Source organism: Bufo gargarizans, chromosome 1 (assembly GCF_014858855.1).
Source record: "Bufo gargarizans isolate SCDJY-AF-19 chromosome 1, ASM1485885v1, whole genome shotgun sequence".
Taxonomy (NCBI): Eukaryota; Metazoa; Chordata; class Amphibia; order Anura; family Bufonidae; genus Bufo; species Bufo gargarizans.
In genome coordinates, this window is record NC_058080.1 from 68425795 (window position 1) to 68452280 (window position 26486).

The window sequence follows — 26486 nt, forward strand, 5'->3', positions numbered from 1 at the left end:
ACCTCCATGCGCCAAAAATCCGCATTTGGTGCATTTTTTTTGTGAAACTTCAAGGGAACCTGTCACCGGGATTTTGTGTACAGAGCTGAGGACATGGGTTGCTAGATGGTCGCTAGCACATCCGCAATACCCAGTCCCCATAGCTCTGTGTGCTTTTATTGTGTCAAAAAAACGATTTGATACATATGCAAATTAACCTGAGATGAGTCCTGTACGTGAGATGAGTCAGGGACAGGACTCATCTCAGGGTAATTTGCATATGTATCAAATCGTTTTTTTGACACAATAAAAGCACACAGAGCTCTGGGGACTGGGTATTGCGGATGTGCTAGAGGCCATCTAGCAACCCATGTCCCCAGCTCTATACACAAAATCCCGGTGACAGGTTCCCTTTCACTACCAGACTAGACAGTTTTTTTGGGCAAATGGACATATATTTTTTTTTTTGCGCACGGACAAATTTAAGGTGTGCAGAAAAAATTCTGGCACGTGGACAAATTTTTGCTGCATAAATGGAATTCTAGCGTAAATCTGAAGCAGGACTTACCATATTCCAAACTTAAAAACGTCCATGAGCCAGAATAGTAAATTTGTCTAATATTAAGACTGTGATTTGTATTCTTACTTCTTTACTATTAGTAAATCTGACCCATTGTCTTATTGGAAGGTGAACCTTCAGCCCAGTCTGAGGTCCACAGCATGTTGGGTCAGGTTTTCATTAAAAATATCTGTTTGCTACATTCAGCTTTCCCTCAACCATGACCAGTCTACCTGTGCCAGCTGCTGAAAAACATTCACAGAGCGTGATGCTGCCACCACCATGCTTCACTGTAGGGATGGTATTGGGTAGGTGGTGACATGACTCTTTGCATTAAGGCCAAAAAAGTTCAATCTTGGTTTCATCAGACCAGAAAATCTTGCTTGTCGCAGTCAGAGTCCTTTAGGTGCTTTTTGTAAACACCACGTGGGCTTTCATATGTCTTTTAGGGAGGAGAGGCTTCCTTCTGGCTGCTCTGCCATAAAGCCCAGATTGGTGGAGTCCTGCAGTGATGGATGACCTTCTGGAAGGTTCTCCCATCTGCAGACAGAATCTGTGGTTCTTGGTCACCTTTCTAACCAAGTGCAGAATGATGGTGAAAAATGTTATGTTGTGCCACAAGGCCACAACAAAACAAAATGAATAAAAAAATTAAAGGTCTGAAGACTTTCCAAATGCAATTTTTTATCACTTTGCTCAGCTCCAGGTCCTCTATAACATGGTGACTGCAGATTGGACAGCATATCCAATGTGACCGGTTTCCTTTAAAGGGAACCTGTCACCGGGATTTTGTGTATAGAGCTGAGGACATGGGTTGCTAGAACATCCACAATACCCAGTCCCCATAGCTCTGTGTGCTTTTATTATGTAAAAAAAAATTATTTGATCCATATGCAAATTAACCTGAGATGAGTCCTGTCCGTGACTCATCTCAGGTTAATTTGCATATGGATCAAATCGTTTTTTTACACAATAAGCACACAGAGCTATGGAGACTGGGTATTGCGGATGTCCTAGCGGCCATCTAGCAACCCATGTCCTCAGCTCTATACACAAAATCCCGGTGACCGGTTCCCTTTAAGAGTCATGTATCAAAGGCAGAAAATCAGTAAATGAAAGAATCAGCTGAAACTTGAAATATCACAAACTCCCGATGTGAGCTGCCTTTTTGCCATAGAAAAGTTATGCACTATGAATACAACCCCCCAAATGAAAACGATATGAGGAAATGTGCATAAAATAGAGACCTGAGTTATTTAAAAATTCAGTTTTTATAAATGAACCCCACAATATGTTTAGCTTCATTAGAGACATTCTATCTAATCATTATAATGTAAAAAAGACATTCTAGAAGAAAAATGTAATTGTAAAAACATTTGTTTCAACACCTGATAGACATAATATACAATTTATAGCATTTTTTACAACATAATACATCTCATTGGGCTCATGCACCTGAACATATTTTTTTTCCGTGCTGTTTGATTTGCGGCCCATATGTTGATCCATTCACTTCAATGGCTCCGCATAAAAAAGACCTGAATTTACTCTGTGTGCATTGCGTTTACGTATGTCTGGATGGCTGTTCCACAAAAGAAAATGGAACATGTCCTATTATTCGCCATATTACGGACAAGCATAGGACAGTTCTATTATAGGCCAGACGTTCCATTCCACAAAATGCGGAATGCATGCGGCCGGTATCCATGATTTGTGGATCTGCAATTTCAGGACTGCAAAACAGCCAGCAGTCGTGTGCATGAGCCCTTAAAAGTAGGAGAAATAATAAATAATCAAGGCCACAGAAAAGCTTCATTGCCACCAGGTCATCAATGGTCAATGCTACCAGTGAAGACCACCAGATACCCATTTACATCCTCGGGGCTGCAGAACAGGTTGGTACAAAAGCAATCATATAATAACTATTTTCTGCTTGCTACAGGAGCTAGTGCTTATTGAAAATATACAAAAAAAGTTCTTATTTCCTTCGGTGAAACAACAACTGTAAAGTCCTCCATGCTTTTCATAGGCATCCTCTCATCTAAACAAAACAAACACAAAAAAAATCTATTAATCTTCAAGTCATAATAATACAATATAAAAGTAGCCATTTTCTATTCTGTTAAGGCTACTTTCACACTGGCGTTCTGGCTTTCCGTTTGTGAGATCCGTCATGGGCTCCCACAAGCGGTCCAAAACGGATCAGTTTTGCCCTCAGTTCTGAATGGAAAATAATCCGCTCAGAATGCATCAGTTTGCCTCCGTTCAGTCTCCATTCTGCTCTGGAGGCTGCTTGCAGCGTTTTGGTGTCTGTCTGACGAAACTGAGCCAAACGGATCCGTCCTGACACACAATGTAAATGGGGACGGATCCATTTTCACTGACACAATAAGGCATAATAGAAAACGGATCTGTCCTCCATTGACTTTCAATGGTGTTCTAGACGGATCCGCCTTGGCTATGTTAAAGATAATACAGATAATACAAACGGAACCGTTCTGAACGGATGCATGCGGTTGTATTATCTTAATGGATCCATCTGTGCATATCCATGACGGATCCGCACCAAAACGCGAGTGTAAAAGTAGTCTAAACTGTAAAAAAAATTCATAACTGCTGTACATCCCATTGTAAAAAAAAAAAGCTGGGTGACAATGACATTTCCCCCTACTATAATATTAGTTAAAGGGGTTGTCCAGCTTTATAACCCCTTTAAAATTTGACCAGTACAGCTCTGGTCAAAAGCAACAAAACATAAGAACGTAGGGGGTCATTCATTAAGACCTACGTTTTAGACGCCGGTCTTAAAGGGATTCTGTCACCTCGTTTTCGGTTATAGAGCTGCGGACATGCACGGCTAGATCACTGCTAGCATGTCCGCAAAATACCGGTCCTATAGGGCTGTGTCCTTTTATTTCGTTTAAAAAATGATTTTAGAGATATGTAAATGAGTCTTGTAGGTGCCCAAGGGGCTTTACTAACCTTCCTGGTGCCCAGCCATGTCCCCTGTGAAGGAGCTCAGCACCGCCTGCATCCTCTGAATCTCCTCCTTTTGTCACAGTTAGATTGCCGTAATCTCGCAATGCGCATTGCGAGATTACGGCAATCTAATCTAACTGTGACAATAGGAGGAGATTCGGAGGACATAGGCCGTGCATGTCCGCATGTCTAGCCGTGCATGTCCGCAGCTCTATAACCGAAAACGAGGTGACAGAATCCCTATAATAAGCCCTATATGTGGTTGTGGATCTGCCAAAGTTATGAAGAGTCTCTGGCCTCTCCATAACTTCGGCGCATCCAGAGCTAGTTCTAAATGTAAGAACGCTTCCGAGCTGTCTTACATTTAGACCATTTTCTACGCCTAAAACAGGTGTAAAAAGTGATGAATGAGACGGGCCGACCGGCCCGTTTCCTTCCTCGCCCACTTTTTTTAGACCTGGCGTGAGCGTGGGAAAAGTGGCAGTTTGTGTTGCCAATAACCCTTGGGCCACAATCTGCGCCAGAAGTACACCCAATATATATGGATTTCTGGATAATAAATGACCCCTGTAGTTCTTGTACTGTTCACTAGAAGAAACATTTTAAAGAATTCGACTTGTCACACATAAATAACGATTACATGGTTAAGAGCGGAAATAATAATAATAATCTTTATATAGCGCCAACATATTCCGCAGCGCTTTACAGTTCAGGGGTTCATGTACAAACAGTCATAAATAGCGGAGCAACAGACAAGTCAATAATTACAACAAGAGGAATGAGGGCCCTACGTGTAAGAGCTTACAATTCCATTGGAATTGTTTTATTGCACCTTTAAAATGTACTCGTACTTAAATAAAAAACTTCTGATTTGTCATAGGGATATGTCAAAGGTTTTAGTCAATGGGGATCTGAGCGCGGAGACCCCCCAGTGATTGCTAAAATGAGGAGATAGAAGTGCTCAGTCTCCTTGCAGCTGCAGACGGGCTCATTGACTTTCCATTATGTCCGTCTTCAGCAGATAGGAGACACAACGCTCGGTGTCTCTATTTTTGGGACCTCTGCCTCGCGCGCAGTGCATCAGATTTGCCCAGAGTGCTCCTTTACATTAAATGGATTTACTGGTTTTACATTCACAAAGGTTCATCACTGGAATAGATGGAGAGTTCTACAGCTATCTAATATACTTTGTGTTTAAGTTTCTTAACATTGTCAAGAAAAGGAAATGCATTTGTATCCATTCTAGGCAATGCTCTGTGAGCTAAACAGCCTGGATTCCAAACTGATACATTGTAACAAACCATCAGTGAGATTTGTGCAGCTGCAGACTACACTGAATACAATGGAATCCACTTCTCAGTGGCGGGCCCGGACTAGTGTCCTCATTCACTGACGGCACGGAACGTGAAGACGCTGAAGAACTGAAACACAAAAGGGGGAGGAGGAGGGGAATTCATCAAGAATGGAGTGGGATCATCATACTGGAGTGGGTCGCAGCCAAATTATTAAGAAGAACCTCTTCATAAATTAGGCGCTTCTCTTGCTGTCCATGCACCAGAAGGCAACATCTACTCCTGCTTGCAAACATCTGAGCTATAAGCTACAGCAATTTCTGGTGTAAATTATAAAAACATGCAAGGCAGTGAGGCATCGGCCAACATTTAGTGACTTTTTAAGGCCAGTTCTCTGGCGTAAAAGAAGTGATAAATTCCCCGATAGTAGATTACGAAATTGTTAAAACCCCTTTAAATCCAAACTTGCTGGGGATCTGTTCCCTCATATACCAGGGACAAACACGTCCTCAATGGCAGAGACTCTAAATGTAGGAATTTGCCATCCCGTGCCAAGTGTGACCGCCATGGCTGGTGAGATGAGTGCATTCTTTGCTCTTCAAAATAGATGTTGGCATGTCAGGACTCGGAGGCAGGAAACCACAAATTATCGCCTGCTGACAGTACCGTCAAGCGGGTAAATACCCAGGGGTTGGTATGACTATAGATATGGCCACACAGTCAGATTTCTGCAAGGAGGCAGAATATAAAGGACAGATATGATGTCTCCTCTTTTTTTTTATTCATTCCTGGTTTTGGCTTACAAAACTGCATAAGAAACCTGACCGTGTGGCCGTACCTTAAGGAGAAGTTCTGCAACCATCCAATATTCTCAGCTTGCTGTCAGTGGATGGAAACAATCTTAGTTTTATCAAGAAAATTTATGGGAGCAGCAGAAATAGTTGAGCATTTTGTAACTCACACACCACTACTGTACAATGGAGATACATACTCCTCTCTACCAAGAGCGTCGAAGAGAAAACAGTTCTTCTATACGGGGGTCCCAGAGATAGCTGGGGGCTACAAAGAATGACAATGTGGTACAGATAGAGCAAGCATCCTCTGTACGGACAGCTTTCTCCACGATCTGAGTTTCACGCCACTGTCCATACAACGGCTCTTGCTACATCTGTAGCCATAGTAATTACAGGGGCTACAACCTTGACTATCTACACCAGATATTTTACCAGCTATGTTCTGCTTAGTTCAGGTAATATTACTATACTGATGGCTATTTTCTTGTAAGAGGGCACAAAATGAAATCCTCTTTCAGCTAAGCTGTGGAGAGAAGACACTTCGAGAAGTCCTTTCCGTCACTCCGCCGATTCTACGATCCCGGCTGGGATAAAGTGACCTCCTGAATAGGTTGCGAGCTTTTCCTTTGACCAGTCTTGCATAACGTCAATGTAGCTGAACAGAAATAAGAGGAGCTCATCTGGTTGCAAGGTTAGAGGAAGGGCATCACTACAAGTGTACATTGTAGTGCTGTCAATGTGTCATAGTGTACTGCTCTTTGATCTAAGGAAAGAGGGGGCTTCAAAAGAAGGAGTGGATGGGTGGAGGTGTGAAAAACCATGTTCTACAGATAACATCTTCCTAGACTATGATGAGCTGATAGCGCAAGGTTCAAGTACGCCATAGGTCAACAGAGTGCATGTTCATTCTTGATCACCTTCTGCTCGTTAGCGGCATTTACATTCAGTGATGATCGGGGGCGTATGGGGATGAACGCTACTACGATCAGTCGTCCCCATACCGTTTCATTCCTATTTACACAGGGTGATGTGCTGCTGATGAACACGGATTTTAGGTGCCGCATGAAAGCATTTACTCGTTCACTGGATGACTGGCGGTCTTTTTACACCAGGCGATTGTTGGAAATGAGTGTTTGTACATATGCTTGTCCCCGATATCTGTCCCACGCCTCTGTCTCACTTCAGCAATCGGCATTTATCATGTAGACAAGGTTAATACCAGGCACTTACTAATTTATTGTGATTGTCCATACTGCCTTCTTTGCTGGCTTGACTCGTTTCTCCTTCGCATTAGACACTGCTCATTTCCAGGGGTTACATCCACCGATGCAGCGCAGACTTGGCATGGCCGGTAGCTGCTGTGCATGCGCGCCTATGTGCACTCTAGCAGTCCCGGCCACTAGAGATGCTGGTGCTTTTTCCTATATTGTACAAGCACGACCACCACTGATAGATTAGAGAGTGGTCATAACCCCTCCCAGCGTGGTACATGTATAGCACTGGGGGGGGGGGTTTAAATATGGCGCTGGCTCGAGTGCAACGTACACCATAGCCGGCAGGTCTCTTCTGTTTCAAAGAGCAGAGGCCCGCAGCTAATGCCTGCGACCAGGAGGCATTTAACTCTTTAGAAGCAGGACCACGGCATCTAAATGGGCCAGCTCCCACATGCGGCAATTGGGGAAGCCGGTCCTTAATTCCAGTGGGCTGAGTCTCTCTAAAGAGACCCAGCGTATTAGAGCTGCAGTTTCTATGGAGACCTGCAGGTGGCAGGCCAACATAGAAAAACTACAAATTAAGCCAGTCATTTCAGTACTAAAACACAAGAGTTGTAATCCAGAGGATAAATGGCACAGGTCACTTTTGCTGTATAGTAAAGGCCGTAGGGACAAAACCCATAACACTGTTGTGGAATTCGGCTTTTTTCCCCTATTCCACCGCATTTGGAATTTTTTTTCCCGCTTGCCACTACTAACTTACTTGTATGCCATATTAAATGGTGGCATTAGAAAGTACAACTAGTCCTGCAAAAAACAAGCAATCCTACGGCTATGTAAACTGAAAAAAAAATCAAAAGGTTATGGCTCCATTAAGACAGGGAAGAAAATGAAAACGCAAAAAATGAAGAAACCTCTGTATCCAAGGGGCTAATACATCAATGCTAAGCAATGATATTTATCCACTCACCACTGTCTTTCCTCGGCGTGGACTTCCACTTCCATCTCTCCATGGTGGTCAGGTCCCAGGTTCCAGTAAGAGAGCGTTCTTCCACCAATCTCACAGACCCCAGTCCTTTAAGAAGAAGCTAACATAAAACATAATTTAGTATGCAAGTCCCAATATGAACAATCAGGCAACGAAACTGAATAGACAAAAAAGTGCCAGTCATACTGGAATAGACTTAAAGAGCTCCCAGTTTAGAAAACCCATCTTCATTCACCATAGAGGGTGGGTTCACCAGAATGGAGAGCAGTTACAGAGATCATCTCTGGTGCTGAAGGACCTGTCTTGTCCTGCTTTATACAACGACCAATCCCCTCGTAAGGACACTGTGTAATGCTTCATTTTGCCATGTGGTGGCGTTGCAGAGAAACCCAATGCTTACTGCCAGGTTTCCCACAGATAACAGCAGATTGCTGGGGGTTACAGCAGGGGGGGAACTTATGATCTGTGACAGGTGCCCCTATGCCTAAAATTTGTACCTCCAAGTGCCCAGTTCTGTCATTATGTTGTTCTCCTGTGTACTGTGCAGCGACTAGAAGATTTACAAAATCTCTCAAAAATAAACTTTTAGGTGATTTTAGCCCATGAGGAAATGGTTAATTATCCATATGCTTTCCAAAAGTAATACTGACAAGTGTGATGGGGGAATAATTACAACCATCTGTCATGTTGACGAATCAAACTGCTATGACAGCAGATACACACGACTGTAAGGAGGCATCTCATGTGTAGCCTTGTAAAGACTTCAACAGAATGGAGATCCTATGTCAAGACTTATACCAGCACTAAAGGTTACTGATGTCTCCACTAGAGGGACATATAGACATCATCCAGCAGAGATCGGCAACCTCCGGCACTCCAGCTGCTGTGAAACTACAACTCCCAGCATGCACACTTACTCGGTTGGTCTTGTAGCTCCCATAAAATTTAAAGGATGATTCTGGGAGTTGTAGTTTCTGAACAGCTGGACTGCCAATGTTTGCTAAGGCTACTTTCACACTGGCGTTTTGGCTTTCTGTTTGTGAGATCCGTTCAGGGCTCTCGCAAGCGGTCCAAAACGGATCAGTTTTGTCCTAATGCAGTGGCATTTTGCGGACCGCACATCGCCGGCACTCTCATCTTGTCCGCAATTACAAATATGCCATCTTTTTTTTTCTGTACAGAGCGGACATGCTCTAGTAGCACCCTGGATTTTCTGTCTTTTCCATCAGACTAGGAGCTGACGGGCACCTTATCTCTGCTCTCTGACCTCCTAAACACTCATTATAGATCTTACTGATAAGAATGTAGCTTAAAAGGGTCCTGCAGTTTGTTTAAACTGATGATCTATCCACTGGATAAATCATTAGCATCTGATCGGCGGGGATCCAACATCCGGGACACCGACCGATCAGCTATTTGAGATGGCAGCGGCGCTCCAGCAGCGCCGCAGCCTTTTCACAGTTTACAGCAGGCCCAGTGACGTCACGACTAGTATCACTGGCCTGGGCGGGGCTAAACTCCATTCAAGTGAACAGAGCTTAGCCGCACGCAGGCCAGTGATACTAGTCGTGACGTCACTGGGCCAGCAGTAAACAGTGAGAAGGCAGCGGTGCTCCTGGAGCGCCGCTGCCTTTTCAAACAGCTGATCAGCGGGGGTCCTGGGTGTCGGACCCTCGCTGATCAGATGCTGATGACCTATCCGGAGGATAGATCATCAGTTTAAACAAACTCCAGAACCCCTTTAAATAAGTGCTTATCACCTCTTAGAGATAAGGTTTATTCGACCAGCACAAAGTGAAAATGAAAGTTCCAGTCACACAGCTAAAAACAGTTAACCCTTTGTGATAGAACAGCTAAATATTTTTAATAAAGGCCAATGGAAAAAAATATTTTTAGCCAAAAATGCAATCATAAAAAAAAATTGCGTCCGAAGGTGTACATGGCCTTAAAGTTCCCAGTCGGCCGCTGGCAAAGTTTTAACAGGAATCGCTGAGGAAATTTAAATTGCTGGGGATGGCTACAGCACCTTTTTGCCCCATAAACGAGACTATAAGTGGGGTGTGGTTTGAAATAAAGGGGTTCACCTGCGTAGATGGGGCTCACAAATGTCCTGCGATACTGGATATTCGTGCTGGTAAGTATGCTGTGGAGAAGACACCTATAGATGGCTATAAACAATGTTAGTCCATAGCTTAGCGACATACATGAGGGATTTGATTAATGACGCGATATTGGAGAATATCACCTAGTATTTTCCCAAAGGCAGATACACAAATTATCCCTCAGTGAAGAAGGGATTGGCAGAACAAAGAACACCCTTACATAAGGAATCTCTGCGGTTCTGCACTGAGGACGCCTTCTGCTGCTGCAGCAGATTTCAGACTGTGCGGCAGATTGTCCGACATGTTCGTTGGATGAAATCCTGTCGTATTTGCATAGTTTACATGTGCAGCGCTGAGACAGACAGGGCTCCTTCTGCCTTGAAGTCAATTTTAACAGGTTTTTTGTTATTTTCAAGATCTGTTCACATATCCTTTTGTTGGAAGAACACATGGGGGAGAAGTAGCACCTCTGGCAGAAGTCATTATACAGGCAATCAGTGGCAGCGTTCACCACTGGAATATACAAATGCACACCGCTTTATTATTGTATGTCTCTATATAGGAAAGTACCTAATACAGTGGCCTGTGGTCTATTTTACAGGGGAGTAACAAGTAACAATGGGGCCCCATAGCAAAACTACATCATAACCATATTCAGCAGCATTTTTAAAAGATGATTATTTTGGTACACGCTGTACCTGTCGTTACGGATGCAGTGATACCAACTATGGCTTATATTTATATACAAATGTGCGTGTGTGTGTAAAAAGAGGGGGGGGGGGTTAAAATTTGTTTAGCCCCCCCCCAGGGGTCTTGAACCTGCAATTATTTGATCACTAGTACTATATACTGTAATACTTCTGTATTACAGTGCATAGTCACTCTGACAGACAGTCTGTTGTTACATCCTGGAACATGGCAGGCCCGGGGGCCACCAGATGCCCTCGGCTGCCATGACAACTTCTCAGCACCCTGCAAACCCAATCGGTACAGATGGAGCTTCCTTCTTCTGCCTGGATGTTGTGGTCGCTACCGACTGCTACATCTGAAGGTTTAAACTGACGGAATCTGAGTTATCTCCAATTCCAGCAGTAAAAGCTAGGTGTCTGCAGTATAATACAGCTGGCACCTGCAATCAGTGGATTGACAGCCATCACTGTGACCAACTATTATGGCACTGAGTGTTAACTACATACACTGAGTGACGTAATAATACATCACTAAGTGAGAAGGGGCATCACAGTCACATGACATAGACTACATTTACTGGTCTAAATTACATTCAGGGGCTGGATAATAATGCACTGCCACCCAGGAGTCAGTGGCAACCTAAAATTGTTGGAACCACAGAGGTCAGATACAAATGGATGCCTCAAATGTATTAACCACTTCAGCCCCGCTAGCTTAAACCCCCTTCATGACCAGAGCACTTTTTACACTTCGGCACTACACTACTTTCATCGTTTATCGCTCGGTCATACAACTTACCACCCAAATGAATTTTACCTCCTTTTCTTCTCACTAATAGAGCTTTCATTTGGTGGTATTTCATTGCTGCTGACATTTTTACTTTTTTTGTTATTAATCTAAATTTAACGATTTTTTTTGCAAAAAAAAAAGACATTTTTCACTTTCAGTTGTAAAATTTAGCAAAAAAAACTACATCCATATATAAATTTTTCGCTAAATTTATTGTTCTACATATCTTTGTTAAAAAAAAAATGTTTGGGTAAAAAAAAAAAATGGTTTGGGTAAAAGTTTACACATGTGGTATCGCCGTACTCAGGAGAAGTTGGGGAATGTGTTTTGGGGTGTCATTTTACATATACCCATGCTGGGTGAGAGAAATATCTTGGTCAAATGCCAACTTTGTATAAAAAAATGGGAAATGTTGTCTTTTGCCAAGATATTTCTCTCACCCAGCATGGGTATATGTAAAATGACACCCCAAAACACATTCCCCAACTTCTCCTGAGTACAGCGATACCAGATGTGTGACACTTTTTTGCAGCCTAGGTGGGCAAAGGGGCCCACATTCCAAAGAGCACCTTTCGGATTTCACCGGTCATTTTTTACAGATTTTGATTGCAAACTACTTCTCACGCATATAGGCCCCTAAAATGCCAGGGCAGTATAACTACCCCACAAGTGACCCCATTTTGGAAAGAAGACACCCCAGGATATTCCGTGAGGGGCATGGCGAGTTCCTAGAATTTTTTTTTTTGTCACAAGTTAGTGGAATATGAGACTTTGTAAGAAAAAAAATAATAATAAAAAATCATCATTTTCCGCTAACTTGTGACAAAAAATAAAAAATTCTAGGAACTCGCTATGCCCCTCACGGAATACCTTGGGGTGTCTTCTTTCCAAAATGGGGTCACTTGTGGGGTAGTTATACTGCCCTGGCATTCCATTCAGATGTCCGTATGTGTTTTGCGGATCCGATCCATGTATCCGTGGATCCGTAAATATCATACGGACGTCTGAATGGAGCCTTACAGGGGGGGTGATCAATAACAGGGGGGTGATCAATGACAGGGGGGTGATCAGGGAGTCTATATGGATGATCACCCCCCTGTCATTGATCACCCCCCTGTAAGGCTCCATTCAGACGTCCGTATGTGTTTTGCGGATCCGATCCATGTATCCGTGGATCCGTAAAAATCATACGGACGTCTGAATGGAGCCTTACGGGGGGTGATCAATGACAGGGGGGTGATCAGGGAGTGTATATGAGGTGATCACCCCCCTGTCATTGATCACCCCCCTGTGAGGCTCCATTCAGACGTCCGTATGTGTTTTGCGGATCCAATCCATGTATCCGTGGATCCATAAAAATCATACGGATGTCTGAATGGAGCCTTACAGGGGGTTGATCAATGACAGGGGGGTGATCAGGGAGTGTATATGAGGTGATCACCCCCCTGTCATTGATCACCCTCCTGTAAGGCTCCATTCAGATGTCCGTATGTGTTTTGCGGATCCGATCCATGTATCCGTGGATCCGTAAAAATCATACGGACGTCTGAATGGAGCCTTACAGGGGGGTGATCAATGACAGGGGGGTGATCAATGACAGGGGGTGATCAATGACAGGGGGTGATCAGGGAGTGTATATGAGGTGATCACCCCCCTGTCATTGATCACCCCCCTGTAAGGCTCCATTCAGACGTCCGTATGTGTTTTGCGGATCCGATCCATGTATCCTTGATTCCGTAAAAATCATAAGGACGTCTGAATGAATGGAGCCTTACAGGGGGGGGGGCTGATCAATGACAGGGGGGTGATCAGGGAGTGTATATGAGGTGATCACCCCCCTGTCAGGCTCCATTCAGACGGTGGTATGTGTTTTGCGGATCCGATCCATGTATCCGTGGATCCGTAAAAATCATACGGACGTCTGAATGGAGCCTTACAGGGGGGTGATCAATGACAGGGGGGTGATCAATGACAGCGGGGTGATCAGGGAGTCTATATGGGGTGATCAGGGGTTAATAAGTGACAGGGGGGGGGGGGGTGTAGTGTAGTGGTGTTTGGTGCTACTTTACACCGCTACCTGTGTCCTCTGGTGGTCGATCCAAACAAAAGGGACCACCAGAGGACCAGGTAGCAGGTATATTAGACGCCGTTATCAAAACAGCGTCTAATATACCTGTTAGGGGTTAAAAAAAATCGTATCTCCAGCCTGCCAGCGAACGATCGCCGCTGGCAGGCTGGAGATCCACTCGCTTACCTTCCTGCGCGCGTTCACAGGAAATCTCGCGTCTCGCGAGAGGACGCGTATATGCGTCCAGGAGGAATGAATCGACCGCCTCCAGGACGCGTCCCTGCGTTCGGCGGTTAAGACACACAGGCCTCTTGATAAATTTGGTGTACCCTATGCCAACTTCTGATGTAAATATAAAAAATTTGGTGGGCTGTGGCTGGCCCCACCCCTCCAGCTAATCCTGCCCCTTGTGAGAAGGCTAAAAAGTCGCAAATCATGCCACAAATATGGTGTGTACCATAATTTGTAACTTTTTATGCCAGAAAAAGCCGCAAATACCTTAAAGGGGTTATCCGACTTAAAAAAATGTGTTAGGGCTGCTTTATACATCATTAAAGATACATTTCTAATGTACTCACTTTATTGATTTTGCGCTGTTTCCACACTGCTGATTTGGGTCATGTGACCCCCGACGGCATCAACCGTTCTCTGGCACGGACGTCTCGTTTACAAGCTTCTCCCTGCTTGAGGGAGTGGCCCAGCTCTGTAAACGAGACGTCAGAGCCTTTGGTGCCCGCCCCCTCTCTCCCTGTATCTGTCTTCCGCGATCTCATTAGCATATCAATAGAGCAGCAGGGCTGTCATTACCATACACAGGGCTGACAGTACTGTGCAAAACAGAAGCTCCTGTGTTGCACTGAAAGAGTGTACAGGAGAGCTCTGATAAGGAAAGGGTTACCCAGGCGCTGCCAGTCGCTGTATTGCTGTGATCCCGGAGCAGGAATGAAGGACAAGCAGCTCAGGCAATAAAAGAGAGAAGGCAAAGTCAGGACAGCCAATCAGATGAAAGACCCGCCCTCCCTGCAGTTTACACTGGAGAGTAAAGACATGTGCTTCTGCCTGGGCTCTTAGGTTTCCCGGAGAGAGGAAGGTGGGGGACCCTGCATTGTGTATATTGTGTGTATGGAGGGGTGGGGGACACTGCATTGTGTATATTGTGTGTATGGAGGGGTGGGGGACACTGCATTGTGTGTATGGAGGGGTGGGGGACACTGCATTGTGTGTATGGAGGGGTGGGGGACACTGCATTGTGTGTATGGAGGGAGTGGGGGACACTGCATTGTGTGTATGGAGGGGTGGGGGGACACTGCATTGTGTGTATGGAGGGGTTGGGGGACACTGCATTGTGTATATTGTGTGTATGGGGTGGGGGGGGAGTACACTGCCATTTGGTTATATGGGGTGGGGGAGGGGGACACTGCGATTTGTGTATATTGTGTGTATGGGGAGGGGGGACACTGTGCATTATGTATATTGGTGTGTATGGGGTGGGGGAGGGTACACTGCATTGTGTATACTTGTGTGTATGGAGGGGGGGGGACACTGCATTTGTGTATATTGGTGTGTATTGGTGTTGGGGGGGACACTGCATTGTGTGTATGGAGGGGTGGGGGACACTGCATTGTGTGTAGAGGGTGGGTGACTGTGTGATGTGTGTATGGAGGGGTGGGGGACACTGCATTGTGTGTATGGAGGGGTGGGGGACACTGCATTGTGTGTATGGGGTGGGGGTGACTGCATTGTGGATACTGTTTGTATGGAGGGGTGGGGGACACTGCATTGTGTGTATGGAGGGGTGGGGGACACTGCATTGTGTATAATGTGTGTATGGAGGGGTGGGGGACACTGCATTGTGTGTATGGAGGGGTGGGGGACACTACATAGTATATAGTCAACATAGATATGGGTGTAATATAGCTTAGATAGATATAGGTGTCATATATGACACCTATATCTATCTAAGCTATATTAGATACATACAGCTTAGATACACAGATCTGCCTCAGAGCTTAGATACACAGAGCTGCCTCAGAGCTTAGATACACAGAGCTGCCTCAGAGCTTAGATACACAGAGCTGCCATAGAGCTTAGATACACAGAGCTGCCATAGAGCTTAGATACACAGAGCTGCCATAGAGCTTAGATACACAGAGCTGCCATAGAGCTTAGATACACAGAGCTGCCATAGAGCTTAGATACACAGAGCTGCCATAGAGCTTAGATACACAGAGCTGCTATAGAGCTTAGATACACAGAGCTGCCATAGAGCTTAGATACACAGAGCTGCCATAGAGCTTAGATACACAGAGCTGCCATAGAGATTAGATACACAGAGCTGCCATAGAACTTAGATACACAGAGCTGCCATAGAACTTAGATACACAGAGCTGCCATAGAGCTTAGATACATAGAGCCTGTGTTTCTGCAATGTGACAGGATGATCTGTCTGTGTGAGCTGGGAGATGATCATGTGACTGGTTTATGCAAAGTTAGGATGTGCAGAGCAGGGTGAGGGGAAGGTCAGATTGTTCACGCCCACAAATATTCATGAGGCAGAGCTCAGGCTTTGTTGTTATACGCCCCCTCAGCATGTACTTCAGCATGTAAACAAAGCAATGACAGAACCATGAAAAGGTGTACATATGGGTTTTAACTTGATGAAATCTAGCTTAACCAAATTATATGTATATCCAGATGGGTTTTAAGAGTTATTTTTTTTTTTATTAACTCAGATAACCCCTTTAATAAATTTGCCCCAGTGTATACATGCTAGGCTGAATACATTTAGGGATATACCCTAAATACCTTGATATTTATGGAAGCTGGCCTGGAGAGTATGGGATCTTCATCGGCTTCATACAGGTGCTGCAATCTTAACAATATCCGGCTAAAATCTGCATCATCTCGTGTTTTACCTAAGGTAAAAGATGGAAATTCTGTGGGTGAAATCGCATCACTTATTTATTCTCCGAATTCATAAACGATTTACGGGAAAATATATTTAAAAGGGGACTCCAACTGAAAAGCCTAAAGTTAAAAACGTAAACATAACTGTGTAAAAAAAACGTTGACATCCCTAGATTTACGGTAGGATAGTCGGGGCAAGGATCAGCACTAAACTACTATTACATTTTATAATGTTCATCTAGTGACACTTCAGGACCTTCATCAATCGGCCAGTGGAATGAGTGGCTCTCACTCTGGAGGACTCAGCTTGTCCATTCATAATATAGAAAGCCTATTGTTTTCAAATAGAATTGTGTAATGATGCATTACCCATGTGAGTACTTCTCTGTAACATCTTCCATTATTCTGGGACTGCTTCTGCGAGACTGTGAGACAGTTAGGAAGCAGATTCTCCTCTACTTTCTGGGTATGCAGTGGAAGGCAGCTAGTATCCAACCACCATGTCTGGGAGTACTGCAAAGTAGACATTCGCCATGCACAGAGCAAAACGGTGTCCAGAAATAGTGTTATTCCTCATGTACACACACTTTACTATTGTTTAATGCAAAGTTTGTTGAAAGTGAAGCATTAAAAATATATATATTTTTCTACTTGTCTCAGGAGTTCAGCCATGTCCCCTCTCCTACTTTGCACAGTCTTGTGTCCAACGGAAAGACAACTGCCTGCAGCTGGAGCCTATCCCCCTGTTCCGTCTGCAGTTGGGACAGAATGTTTGTTAAACCCGTACCCCTTTGTAATGCCCCACCCGTCAGCCACTCACCAACTGAAAAATGTCCTACCTTTATGCACATTATGTATATGCTCTGTGTGGTCTGAAGAATATTTCCATCCAGGAATACTTAGGATCTGAAGGTGAATATTGGCTGGCAAAGTGACTGGAACATCATCCACCATTCGATTCTCAGCTTTTCCACTGCCCTGGCAAAAAATAATGAATAGTAACTTATTAGAAGATCAAGTGTGAATACATTCCAATAATAACAACGAGAAAAATCCATCTATCTACCTCAGCACAAGGGTCACATTACCCTATACACACAGTAAACACATATCTATAGTTTACTCTGGAGGCATGAGACATATTTTAAATACATCTGAGCCTGTAAATATACCTAAGGAATGAAAGGACGACCCCCAGGGGGACAAAGGGGTGGCTGCTGAGGGAGCTAGATGATATCTGGGAGGTCTCCCTACATAGTCTGACACTGTCCAATCATTGCTAACAGTGTGAGGGTGTATAAATGTGTATACACACTTACACAGAGAATACTATCAATCACTGATGACACCTCCTCCATGTACAGCTATCTCTGTAAACACACTTACACAGAGAATGATATCAATCACTGATGACACCTTCTCCATGTACAAATATCACTGACCGACAGCTATCTATGTATACACACTTACACAGAGAATGCTACTAATCACTGATAACACTTCCCCGTGTTCAACTATGAGAGACTGACAGCTATTTTGTATACACACTAACACAGAGAATACTATCAATCACTGATAATACCTCCCTGTGTACAGCCATCGGTGACTGACAGTTATCTCTGTATACACACTTACACAGAGAATACCATCACTGATAACCCTTCCTCCATATACAAGTAAAGTTAGAAAAAGCAGAGATATCAATGCATCAATTAAAAGTTTTACCGAATCTTTTCCCACAAAACTATATATCTGCTATATATCTGACCAGGAAGCTTCTCAGAAAAATAATCATGTGGTTTATATACACACACAAAACAACAAAAATAAAAAAGGCACCTGTATGTGGACTTATCATCACCAATGGTTTATGCTCCAAACACAGCCCCAATCTCTGGTACAAAGAGTCTGTAACTTCTTTGGATCCTACCATGAGCCAGATGGTGGGCCTGACTACTGAGGTATCATCCAGTGTAAGATTGTAGTTCAGGTCCCATTCCATGTTGTTCCACAATCTTCTATGCAACATAATCTAAAAGACAAACACAAAGAATTGATAAAACTAATATAAACCCCACCAATAGTGTAAGTTAAATGCTTTATTAAGTGTCTCATGATACCTCCACTTGGCCATTATCTTGACTGGAGACTCCATGTGATCTTTCAGATAGCAGGACAAGTCTCGTCTTCTCATCTTCAATATATGCTGTACGGACCATTGGGTAAAAGTTCTGAAAAAAATAATAATAATAATAATTGATGCTACAGATGTGTCTTTTTTTTTACCCTTCCTCTTGACTTAACTAAGATATGTGTAGTTTGAGTTGACCAGCTTTGGGGGAAAAAAAGATGTCACACGGTGTCTATGCTAAATGAGCCTATGCGTGGCCACCCAGTGGTTGTAATGCCTGTTTTGCTCCATATTGTGTTATTATATTGAATTTGTTTCATGAGAAATTGGAATTGGTAATAGTGACACATCTGTAGTTTCTGAGGTTCCTGCATTATGACATCTCGATATCTTGCTCTTCTGTATAGTCTTAGTATTGGTTGACCCAGCATTCATGAAGGACACTGCATTGGAAGAACGGAGCTTGTGTGCTCATTGTATCTACCGCTCTTACCCTTGCCACTGTGTTACTATTGTAGATCTTGAATTCTCTTGCTTGCATCTGGTACGCATTGTCATCTGTGTAAATCCTCTTACTGGTCTGAAGATTGGTTTGTATTCTGATGATGGCTTCACGATTGAGCTCCAGAGGGCCAACTCGGTACTGCTGCTCGATGGCTCGACAAGCCAGCATCTTGTCGTAGCCATCGGGGACATGGTAAAGTCTGGAGAATATGGCATACATGTAACTCTGCTGGCTGATATCCCTGTAATAAAAGTGAGAAAGCATCAGTTACACATGCAATATGTTCAATCCTAATCAAGGATGTACATAGTATAATGGCAGCCCATGCTACACGGCCCTTAGAAACAGGGGGCCCACATCTAGTTAGGCCTATGCGCCCTTGCTATTAGGTGTTGCATGCATGTGTGTGTATCCCCAACTGTACCGTTAGCAAAAAAGGAGAAGAAATAGCCCAAAAGTCATAGAAAAGGGGTGAAAGGAAGGGGTCAACACAGGATTTACAGGGGGGCTTCCAAGTAAGATCCTTTTAATTATATACAACTTTCTAAGTTTCTCCATGTACTACATCATACACTTTTCAGCTCTCTTCACACAGGTTATTTTGAGTGTTTTTTCGCCATTTTTGCTGAATTTTTTATTGTAACATTTTACACAGGCTTTTTTTTTTTTTTTCCAGGTGTTTTACAACTAACATAGAAATGCCTAAGGGAAAAACACCTGAAAAAACGGAATACACAAAGCAAAAGCGTTGTCATAGTTAAATATAGACCTTAAAGAAACATCTGGACCCCCAAAAAAGAAAATGTGGAGAAATGCTGGAAAGACAAAGCCTGTAGAAAAAGCTAAAAATGCCAAAAGGAATAATGTGTGAAACCTGCCTTATGTAGGGATCATCACTGGCATTTTGTTCTGCTGATCATACACTGATGACCTATGCCCTAGGATAGCCCCATCAAGCAAAACCACTTTATATGATACATTTCTGATAGCCTACAACCGCCACTAGAGGGAGCTCACTGCTGAAGGAACTATACAGTTCCCATTTAATGCCATAATGAATTAGTATGCAAGTGCGCTGCCCCTAGTGGTGATAGAATTGTTTAATTTAACTCAATAGCCCACATTTATTATTGTGAGTGCACCTAGACATTGTGCCTATGTTTCTCAGCTATGGGTCTTCGATGTTCACCACTGGTGACAATGAATACATTTTGTCCAATTGTCCAGAAGCATTACCTGTAAAAGTACTGTCGGATTTCAGTCACTAGTGTCCCAGTCACAATCTCCAGCCCTACAGACTTGGCTACTGAAGCAGCATATCCATTTGTAAAAAACATGTAGTTGTCGGATATTGGCCCAGCACCAGTATCCCCATTTGCATGGTATTCCAAAAATTCCTGGGCAGTCTGGACTGTGTAATTCCTCTCCCTGCAGATGATAATAGTTAATAGAAGACTTTAACCATGTATAATAGCATTAACAGGCACTGGATGACCTGTCCAGTCTAGAAAACTCATTTTCATATTCTCTAGTAGGGAATTAGAAGGGTCCTCTGTTCGGGTCGCTCCTCTTTTGACCAGAGTGGACAGCGGTTATAAAGAGAGTTTCTTGCTTTGGAGGACCTGACCTGTCCTGCATTACAAGGATATCCCATTGATTTGAATGGCCACTGTGTAATGCTTCATTTCCCATAGCACTTACCGAGCACAATGCTGTAGATTGTACAGCGGCTGTGCTTGGTATCGCAGCTCAGCCCTGTTGACTTTAATGGAGCTGAGCTGCAACTAGACCACGTGACCAAATTATGGTGATGTCTCCGGCCTGGGAGGCGGGATCAATATCTGATCTGGACCCCCGCACATCTGGTGTCGAGAACCTATCCTGAGGATAGATCATCAATATCTTTTCCAGGATAACCCCATTACGTTCCTCCAACATGTCAACATGTTTCACTGCACCAGTGGTGCCTTCATAAGCTCTGTGACCCCTGATGACGCTGCAGCGAGTTTCCCTGTTTGGTATTAACTGATAAGGGATTGTGTATAGGGTAGGGGAAATGTAAAAAAGCATGGCGACTGATGCCACTGTATGGCATCTGAAGGATGCCATACATCACCATACATCTCCGTTGTAAATTTAAAAAATAATAAAACATATAGTACACTAGGCTTTTCCATCCTGCAGTATGTGTTCTGCTGGACCCGGCAGAATGTAAAAGCATGGTGTACTACACTTTAGCAACCTTTTTACTCCCAACATATATGTTCAACATAGGGCAAACAGATGATGTAAACCCCGCCTAAGCTCATTGCAGTTATAACAGGACACTGGACATGAAAGTTAGGTGCAATAGTAGGTGCAATAGTAGAGTCACATTGCCCTAAGGATGAATACTATTTTATCTGAGCTAGATACTCATACGCAGCCATGAGCCTGTGACTGTATAGTACATTGCATCTTCACAAAAAAGAAATAATTTGTTGCCGAAACTACAGCTGTACAAGAGCAGAATTACCCTGACAGGGTAGCAGCAGGATTAGCCAGAGGGTCCGCAGTTAGCAGCAAGGTCAACATTTATGTACTCTCTCTGTCCTAGACAGAACTGTCTAAAATGTTTACATTTCGAAAAATCCCCTTAAAATTAGGAATCTAGAAAAAAATCTCACCTATCTGTTATGCTGACAAGCATGTTAGTGCTCAGGTCTATCCATAGAGTGTAGCAGTCGTTGGACAAAGGCATCATCCTGCTTCTGCTGTTTTTTCTGCTAGGTGATGACTGTCTCCCCATGTGAACTGTCTCCTTACGCGGCTCAGCATTCTCTGACTTTATAAAATACCTCCTATAGCCCAGACCCGGCAGCACAACAAGCACATACAGATCAAAAGCATGACTGGGATCACTGGAGTTGTGGATCTGAAAGAAAATGGTCCGGCCGAATGAGTATGTGAAATGCAAAGCTTCATGACACAAGTGCTCCTCAGAAGCCAATGTTACATCGTACCTAATCCTTCAACAGACTTGGCATTAATCAGTAGGAACAATAATATTTATGACCATTATATGGGTTTTTTCATGGCGGCTTTCTCCACTGTATGCTAAATCTTAGGCTTGGGTGAAAACTGTCAATCCAGCTGGCAGTCTCTCTGGCTATGTGTCTCAATCAGCTCCAGCTCACTTACCACCCCTCCCTCTCCATAAACTTGTAAGAAATGATGTAGTCTGATCGTACAGTGAGAAATCATCTGTCTTATATATATCAGAAACCAACTCACTTTACAAAGGAGGTACGGGGAAGAAACAGATGATAACTGTAGAACAAGGCATTTTTCTCTGATAAGACATATTATAAAGTTTCTTATGGTCGCTTGTACTATTGATTTAGTCAAAGTTGTGTGAAAGGTTAGTGACCATTTAAGGACATTATAAATTACCATGTCTTGTCTATAATAAGAGTACCTAAGTATCCTCAAGGATCAAAGATCTCAGTCTACTTCTTACCATTAGATCTCATACCAATGCTTTTATTATTATAATACAGAATAACATGTTAAAAGGATTTTCCAGGATTTATTATTATTTTTTTACCGATGACCTATCCTCTGCATAGGTCAGAATCTAATTGATACCCGGCACCCCTGCCGATGAGCTGTTTTAAGATGGCAGCAGCAGTCCTGTGAGTGCCGCGGCCTTCTTGCAGCATACCAAGCACAGCATGGTACATTGTATAGTGGCTGTGCTTGGTATCGCACACAACCCCATTAACTTAAAAGGGGCTGAGCTGCTCCTAGGCCATGAGAACGATGAACGTGAATGGCCTAGGAAAAGCAGAGAAAAGGGTGCGGTGCTCACAGGAGTGCGGCTTCTTTCTCAAACAGCTGACCGGAAGGGGTTCCCGGGTGTCGGACTCCCACCGATCAGATACTGATGACCCATCCAGAGGATAAGTCATCAGTATAAAACGCCCAGAAACCCCTTTAATATATTAAAACAATCATTTATCAACCCTTTGCAGAAAATGCCAGTAAACAGAAAAATATAAAATTGCATATTTTGTGCCTTTTAAGCCATCCAGTCGTTGGCCAAGTATGCATGTGTCCTGTATGGGGAGAAGGGAGTAAGCCGTTGCCAGATACCTCTGGTGGTGGCTTTTCTCCCCCAACAACAAAAGGATTGGGCATGCTGAACTCCAACAGCCTGATTCTCTTCTTCCCTCCAACATCTTTATAAAATAGGATGCAATGCAGTCTCAATCTCTCTATAAAAAAAAAATAATAAAAAACAACTGCATTCTTTTTCCTTTTGGTATTGTTTCTTAAAGCACCGTTATCTTAATGACTAAAATAGGGAAGACTTTGGCATTAAAAAAATTAAATAAAAAAATTAAAAAACCACAGTTGTAACACATCTTTCCACTGGACTGCAGCCAGTGCATACACTACATTTTACTGTACATACAATGAAAACACTATTAAATGTCAGACAAGTAAAAGCAGTATACATCCTCCTCCAAAATGGAAAAAGTAAAACTACAAAAATTCTTTCAGAATCAATGAAACTTTTACACCGATAACCATCAGTAGACCTGTAAGTACAACGATGCAGACTGTAAATGTAAAAACAGAAGTGTGACAGGCACAAAAGGAAGTTGATTTATGTGGTAGGAAGTTGGACACGACTGAAGACGAATCCATAAATGAGATGTCAATGATGTGGTTTGTGTATAAGCTGTGCCAAGTTGAGCTAAAATATAATATATATTAAAGGAGAATAAGCAATGCAAATAACGCTGCTCTCACATGAGGATCTCAATGTTACAGGACATATCCATAAGGTCAATTCACTCTTGGATGTGGTAGAACATCCTGCATTTTGATTTAGGCATCAAAGCACAATCAGACATATAGTCTTTGTGCAGGGGCAGATTTTCTGTCCGTTAACGAACCACGCTAACATGGGGATCAGTGATCATGACATGTGCCAGTTATTGTGCACAAACTATCATTCACGCAATTATTCACCCCTCAAAGTCTTCATATTGTAAACAGCATATTCCCTATTTACACCTGTATAAACGGGCCTAAAGTTTGGACATACCTCCATAACAGCAGTCTGGGCCTCCACCTATAACAGCAGTATGGATGTGTAGTCAGGACCTCCAGCTATAAAAGCAGTCTGGTAGTGTAGTCAGGACCCCCCTATAACAGCAGTCTGGTCCTCCACCTATAATAGCAGTATGGATGTGTAGTCAGGACCTCCAGCTATAAAAACAGTCTGGTAGTGTAGTCAGGACCTCCTCCTATAACAGCAGTCTGGTAGTGTAGTCAGGACCCCCCTATAACAGCAGTCTGGTAGTGTAGTCAGGACCCCCCTATAACAGCAGTCTGGTTGTGTAGTCAGTACCTCCCTATAACAGCAGTCTGGTTGTGTAGTCAGTACCTCCCCTTTAACAACAGTCTGGTTGTACTGTCAGTTACCCCAAACCCTCTGATCACTGCTCTGTTACCTCTGTTCAGGACCTCCTCCTATAACAGCATTCTGATGATGTAATCTGGACATCCCTCTATAACAGCATTCTGGTTGTGTAGTCTGGACATCCCTCTATAACAGAATTCTGGTTGTGTAGTCTGGACCTCCTCCTACAACAGCATTCTGGTTATGTAGGCTGGACCTCCCCATATAACAGCATTCTGGTTATGTAGTCTGGATCTCCTCCTATAACATCAGTCTGTCTGTGTAGTCTGGACCTCCTCCTACAACAGCATTCTGGTTGCATAATCTGGACTTCCCTCTATAACAGCAGTCTGTCTATGTAGTCTGGTCCTCCTCCTATAACAGCAGTCTGGTCCTCCTCCTATAACAGCAGTCGGGTTGTGTAGTCTGGACCTCCTCCTATAACAGCAGTCTGGTTGTGTAGTCTGGACCTCCTCGGATAACAGCAGTCTGGTTGTGTAGTCTGGACCTCCTCCTATAACAGCAGTCTGGTTGTGTAGTCTGGTCCTCCTCCTATAACAGCAGTCTGGTTGTGTAGTCTGGACCTCCTACTATAAAAGCAGTCTGGTTGTGTAGTCTGGACCTCCTCCTATAACAGCAGTCTGGTTGTGTAGTCTGGTCCTCCTCCTATAACAGCAGTCTGGTTGTGTAGTCTGGACCTCCTCCTATAACAGCAGTCTGGTTGTGTAGTCTGGGCTTCCTCCTATAACAGCAGTCAGGTTGTGTAGTCTGGACTTCCCTCTATACCAGCAGTCTGGTTGCGTAGTCTGGATCTCCTTCTATAACTGCAGTCTGGATCTCCTCCTATAACTGCGGTCCAGGTTTGGAGACACTCCCCCTTAACAACAATCCGGTTGTGTAGTGTGAAGTTGCCTTATACCAGCAGTCTGACTGCTATATATATCCAATTTATTTTATTATCTGTATATGAAGAATCCATACCTGTGCTGGCACAAGCTGACCGAGCTCATCGTACACAGCTGTGACAGAGGTATTCAGCGCCACGCTAATAAATGTGGTCATGTTCCATGCCAATGGGTTATAGACAGTAATATGTATGAGGCCTGGAGGACATAAGAGGAGGGTACATAAGGACACTGTATTTTACAAATAAATAAACTGAATAATTTTTAGATTGATAATAACTTCCATATTATTCTAATATTTAGTATCACATAGTGTGACGGACTAAATCGTCACTGGAGCTGCTGGAGAAGCCCGAGGGCCAGCCTCCTTCCTACGGACTATGGACCCAGAACTATGGAGACTCCCTCAAACCTTTTGGGGTTACAATGAAGTATGAACCCCGATTTATGTCTGGAATTTATATGCCACATATTTCCCATTGCCCATTAAAGGTGCAGGGTGTGAATTCAGCAACACAAAAAGGGGTTAACTCTGCACTGAGACTCCCACTGACTGTGTTAGTGATGGGATTAAGATAGCTGACTCTAGGAGCAGCCGACTCCTAGATGAGTAGATCACCTTATGATACACTCAGGAGATAATCCCATCACATGTGTCTCCTCTCTCCCTATTCATTCATTATGGAGTGGGGGGGGAGATGTCTGCTTACATGTTGTTCATGGTTGATTGCGTTATGTTGTTAGACTTCTTGAACTGTATATATATTGAGTTGGTCTTTAATAAAGAGAGTTCCTGTTTTGGCCTTCAACATAGAGCCTCGTTTCATGTGTGTGGGGATTGCTATATGCTGTATACTCCCCTGGCTATAACCCCTATCTCTTGTAAGAGCTGTTCCTGTTTCCTGTGGTGGTTACTGTGTCGAGCGGAGTGCTTGGAGCCCTCGGGAAGTACTAGGAGCATCCATCAACGGAGGTACCCTGTCGGGGTGCCAGGAGATCCGTTACACATAGTATCAGGCAAGCTATGTGTACACAGTATATACTCACACACCTGTCCTGATTCTGCATACTACAGATGACCACATAGACTTTTTATGATATATGAACTGGCACAGCCACATAAATAAGTGGT

At 43.5% G+C, this 26486-nt stretch overlaps 1 protein-coding gene across 2 annotated transcripts in view; it reads right to left on the reverse strand.

Moving 5' to 3' along the window:
• Positions 1-1790: 1790 nt before the first annotated feature.
• MAN2B2 (mannosidase alpha class 2B member 2) overlaps positions 1791-26486 on the reverse strand; it is a 40472-nt gene continuing 15776 nt past the window's right edge. The window contains exons 10-20 of one of the 2 annotated variants that reach the window (XR_006390217.1): positions 25431-25552; positions 21664-21911; positions 20234-20425; positions 18986-19238; positions 18482-18592; positions 18201-18393; positions 17201-17339; positions 16260-16369; positions 7788-7905; positions 4819-4938; positions 1791-2579 (exon numbers count right to left, since the gene is read on the reverse strand). Coding sequence is in view for 1 of the 2 variants with exons in the window: in XM_044296209.1 (XP_044152144.1) it covers positions 2491-2579; positions 7788-7905; positions 16260-16369; positions 17201-17326; positions 18201-18393; positions 18482-18592; positions 18986-19238; positions 20234-20425; positions 21664-21911; positions 25431-25552 (1562 nt within the window). In the remaining variant the exon portion in view is untranslated. The remainder of the gene's footprint in view (positions 2580-4818; positions 4939-7787; positions 7906-16259; positions 16370-17200; positions 17340-18200; positions 18394-18481; positions 18593-18985; positions 19239-20233; positions 20426-21663; positions 21912-25430; positions 25553-26486) is intronic. The other variant, XM_044296209.1, reaches the window with a different exon arrangement.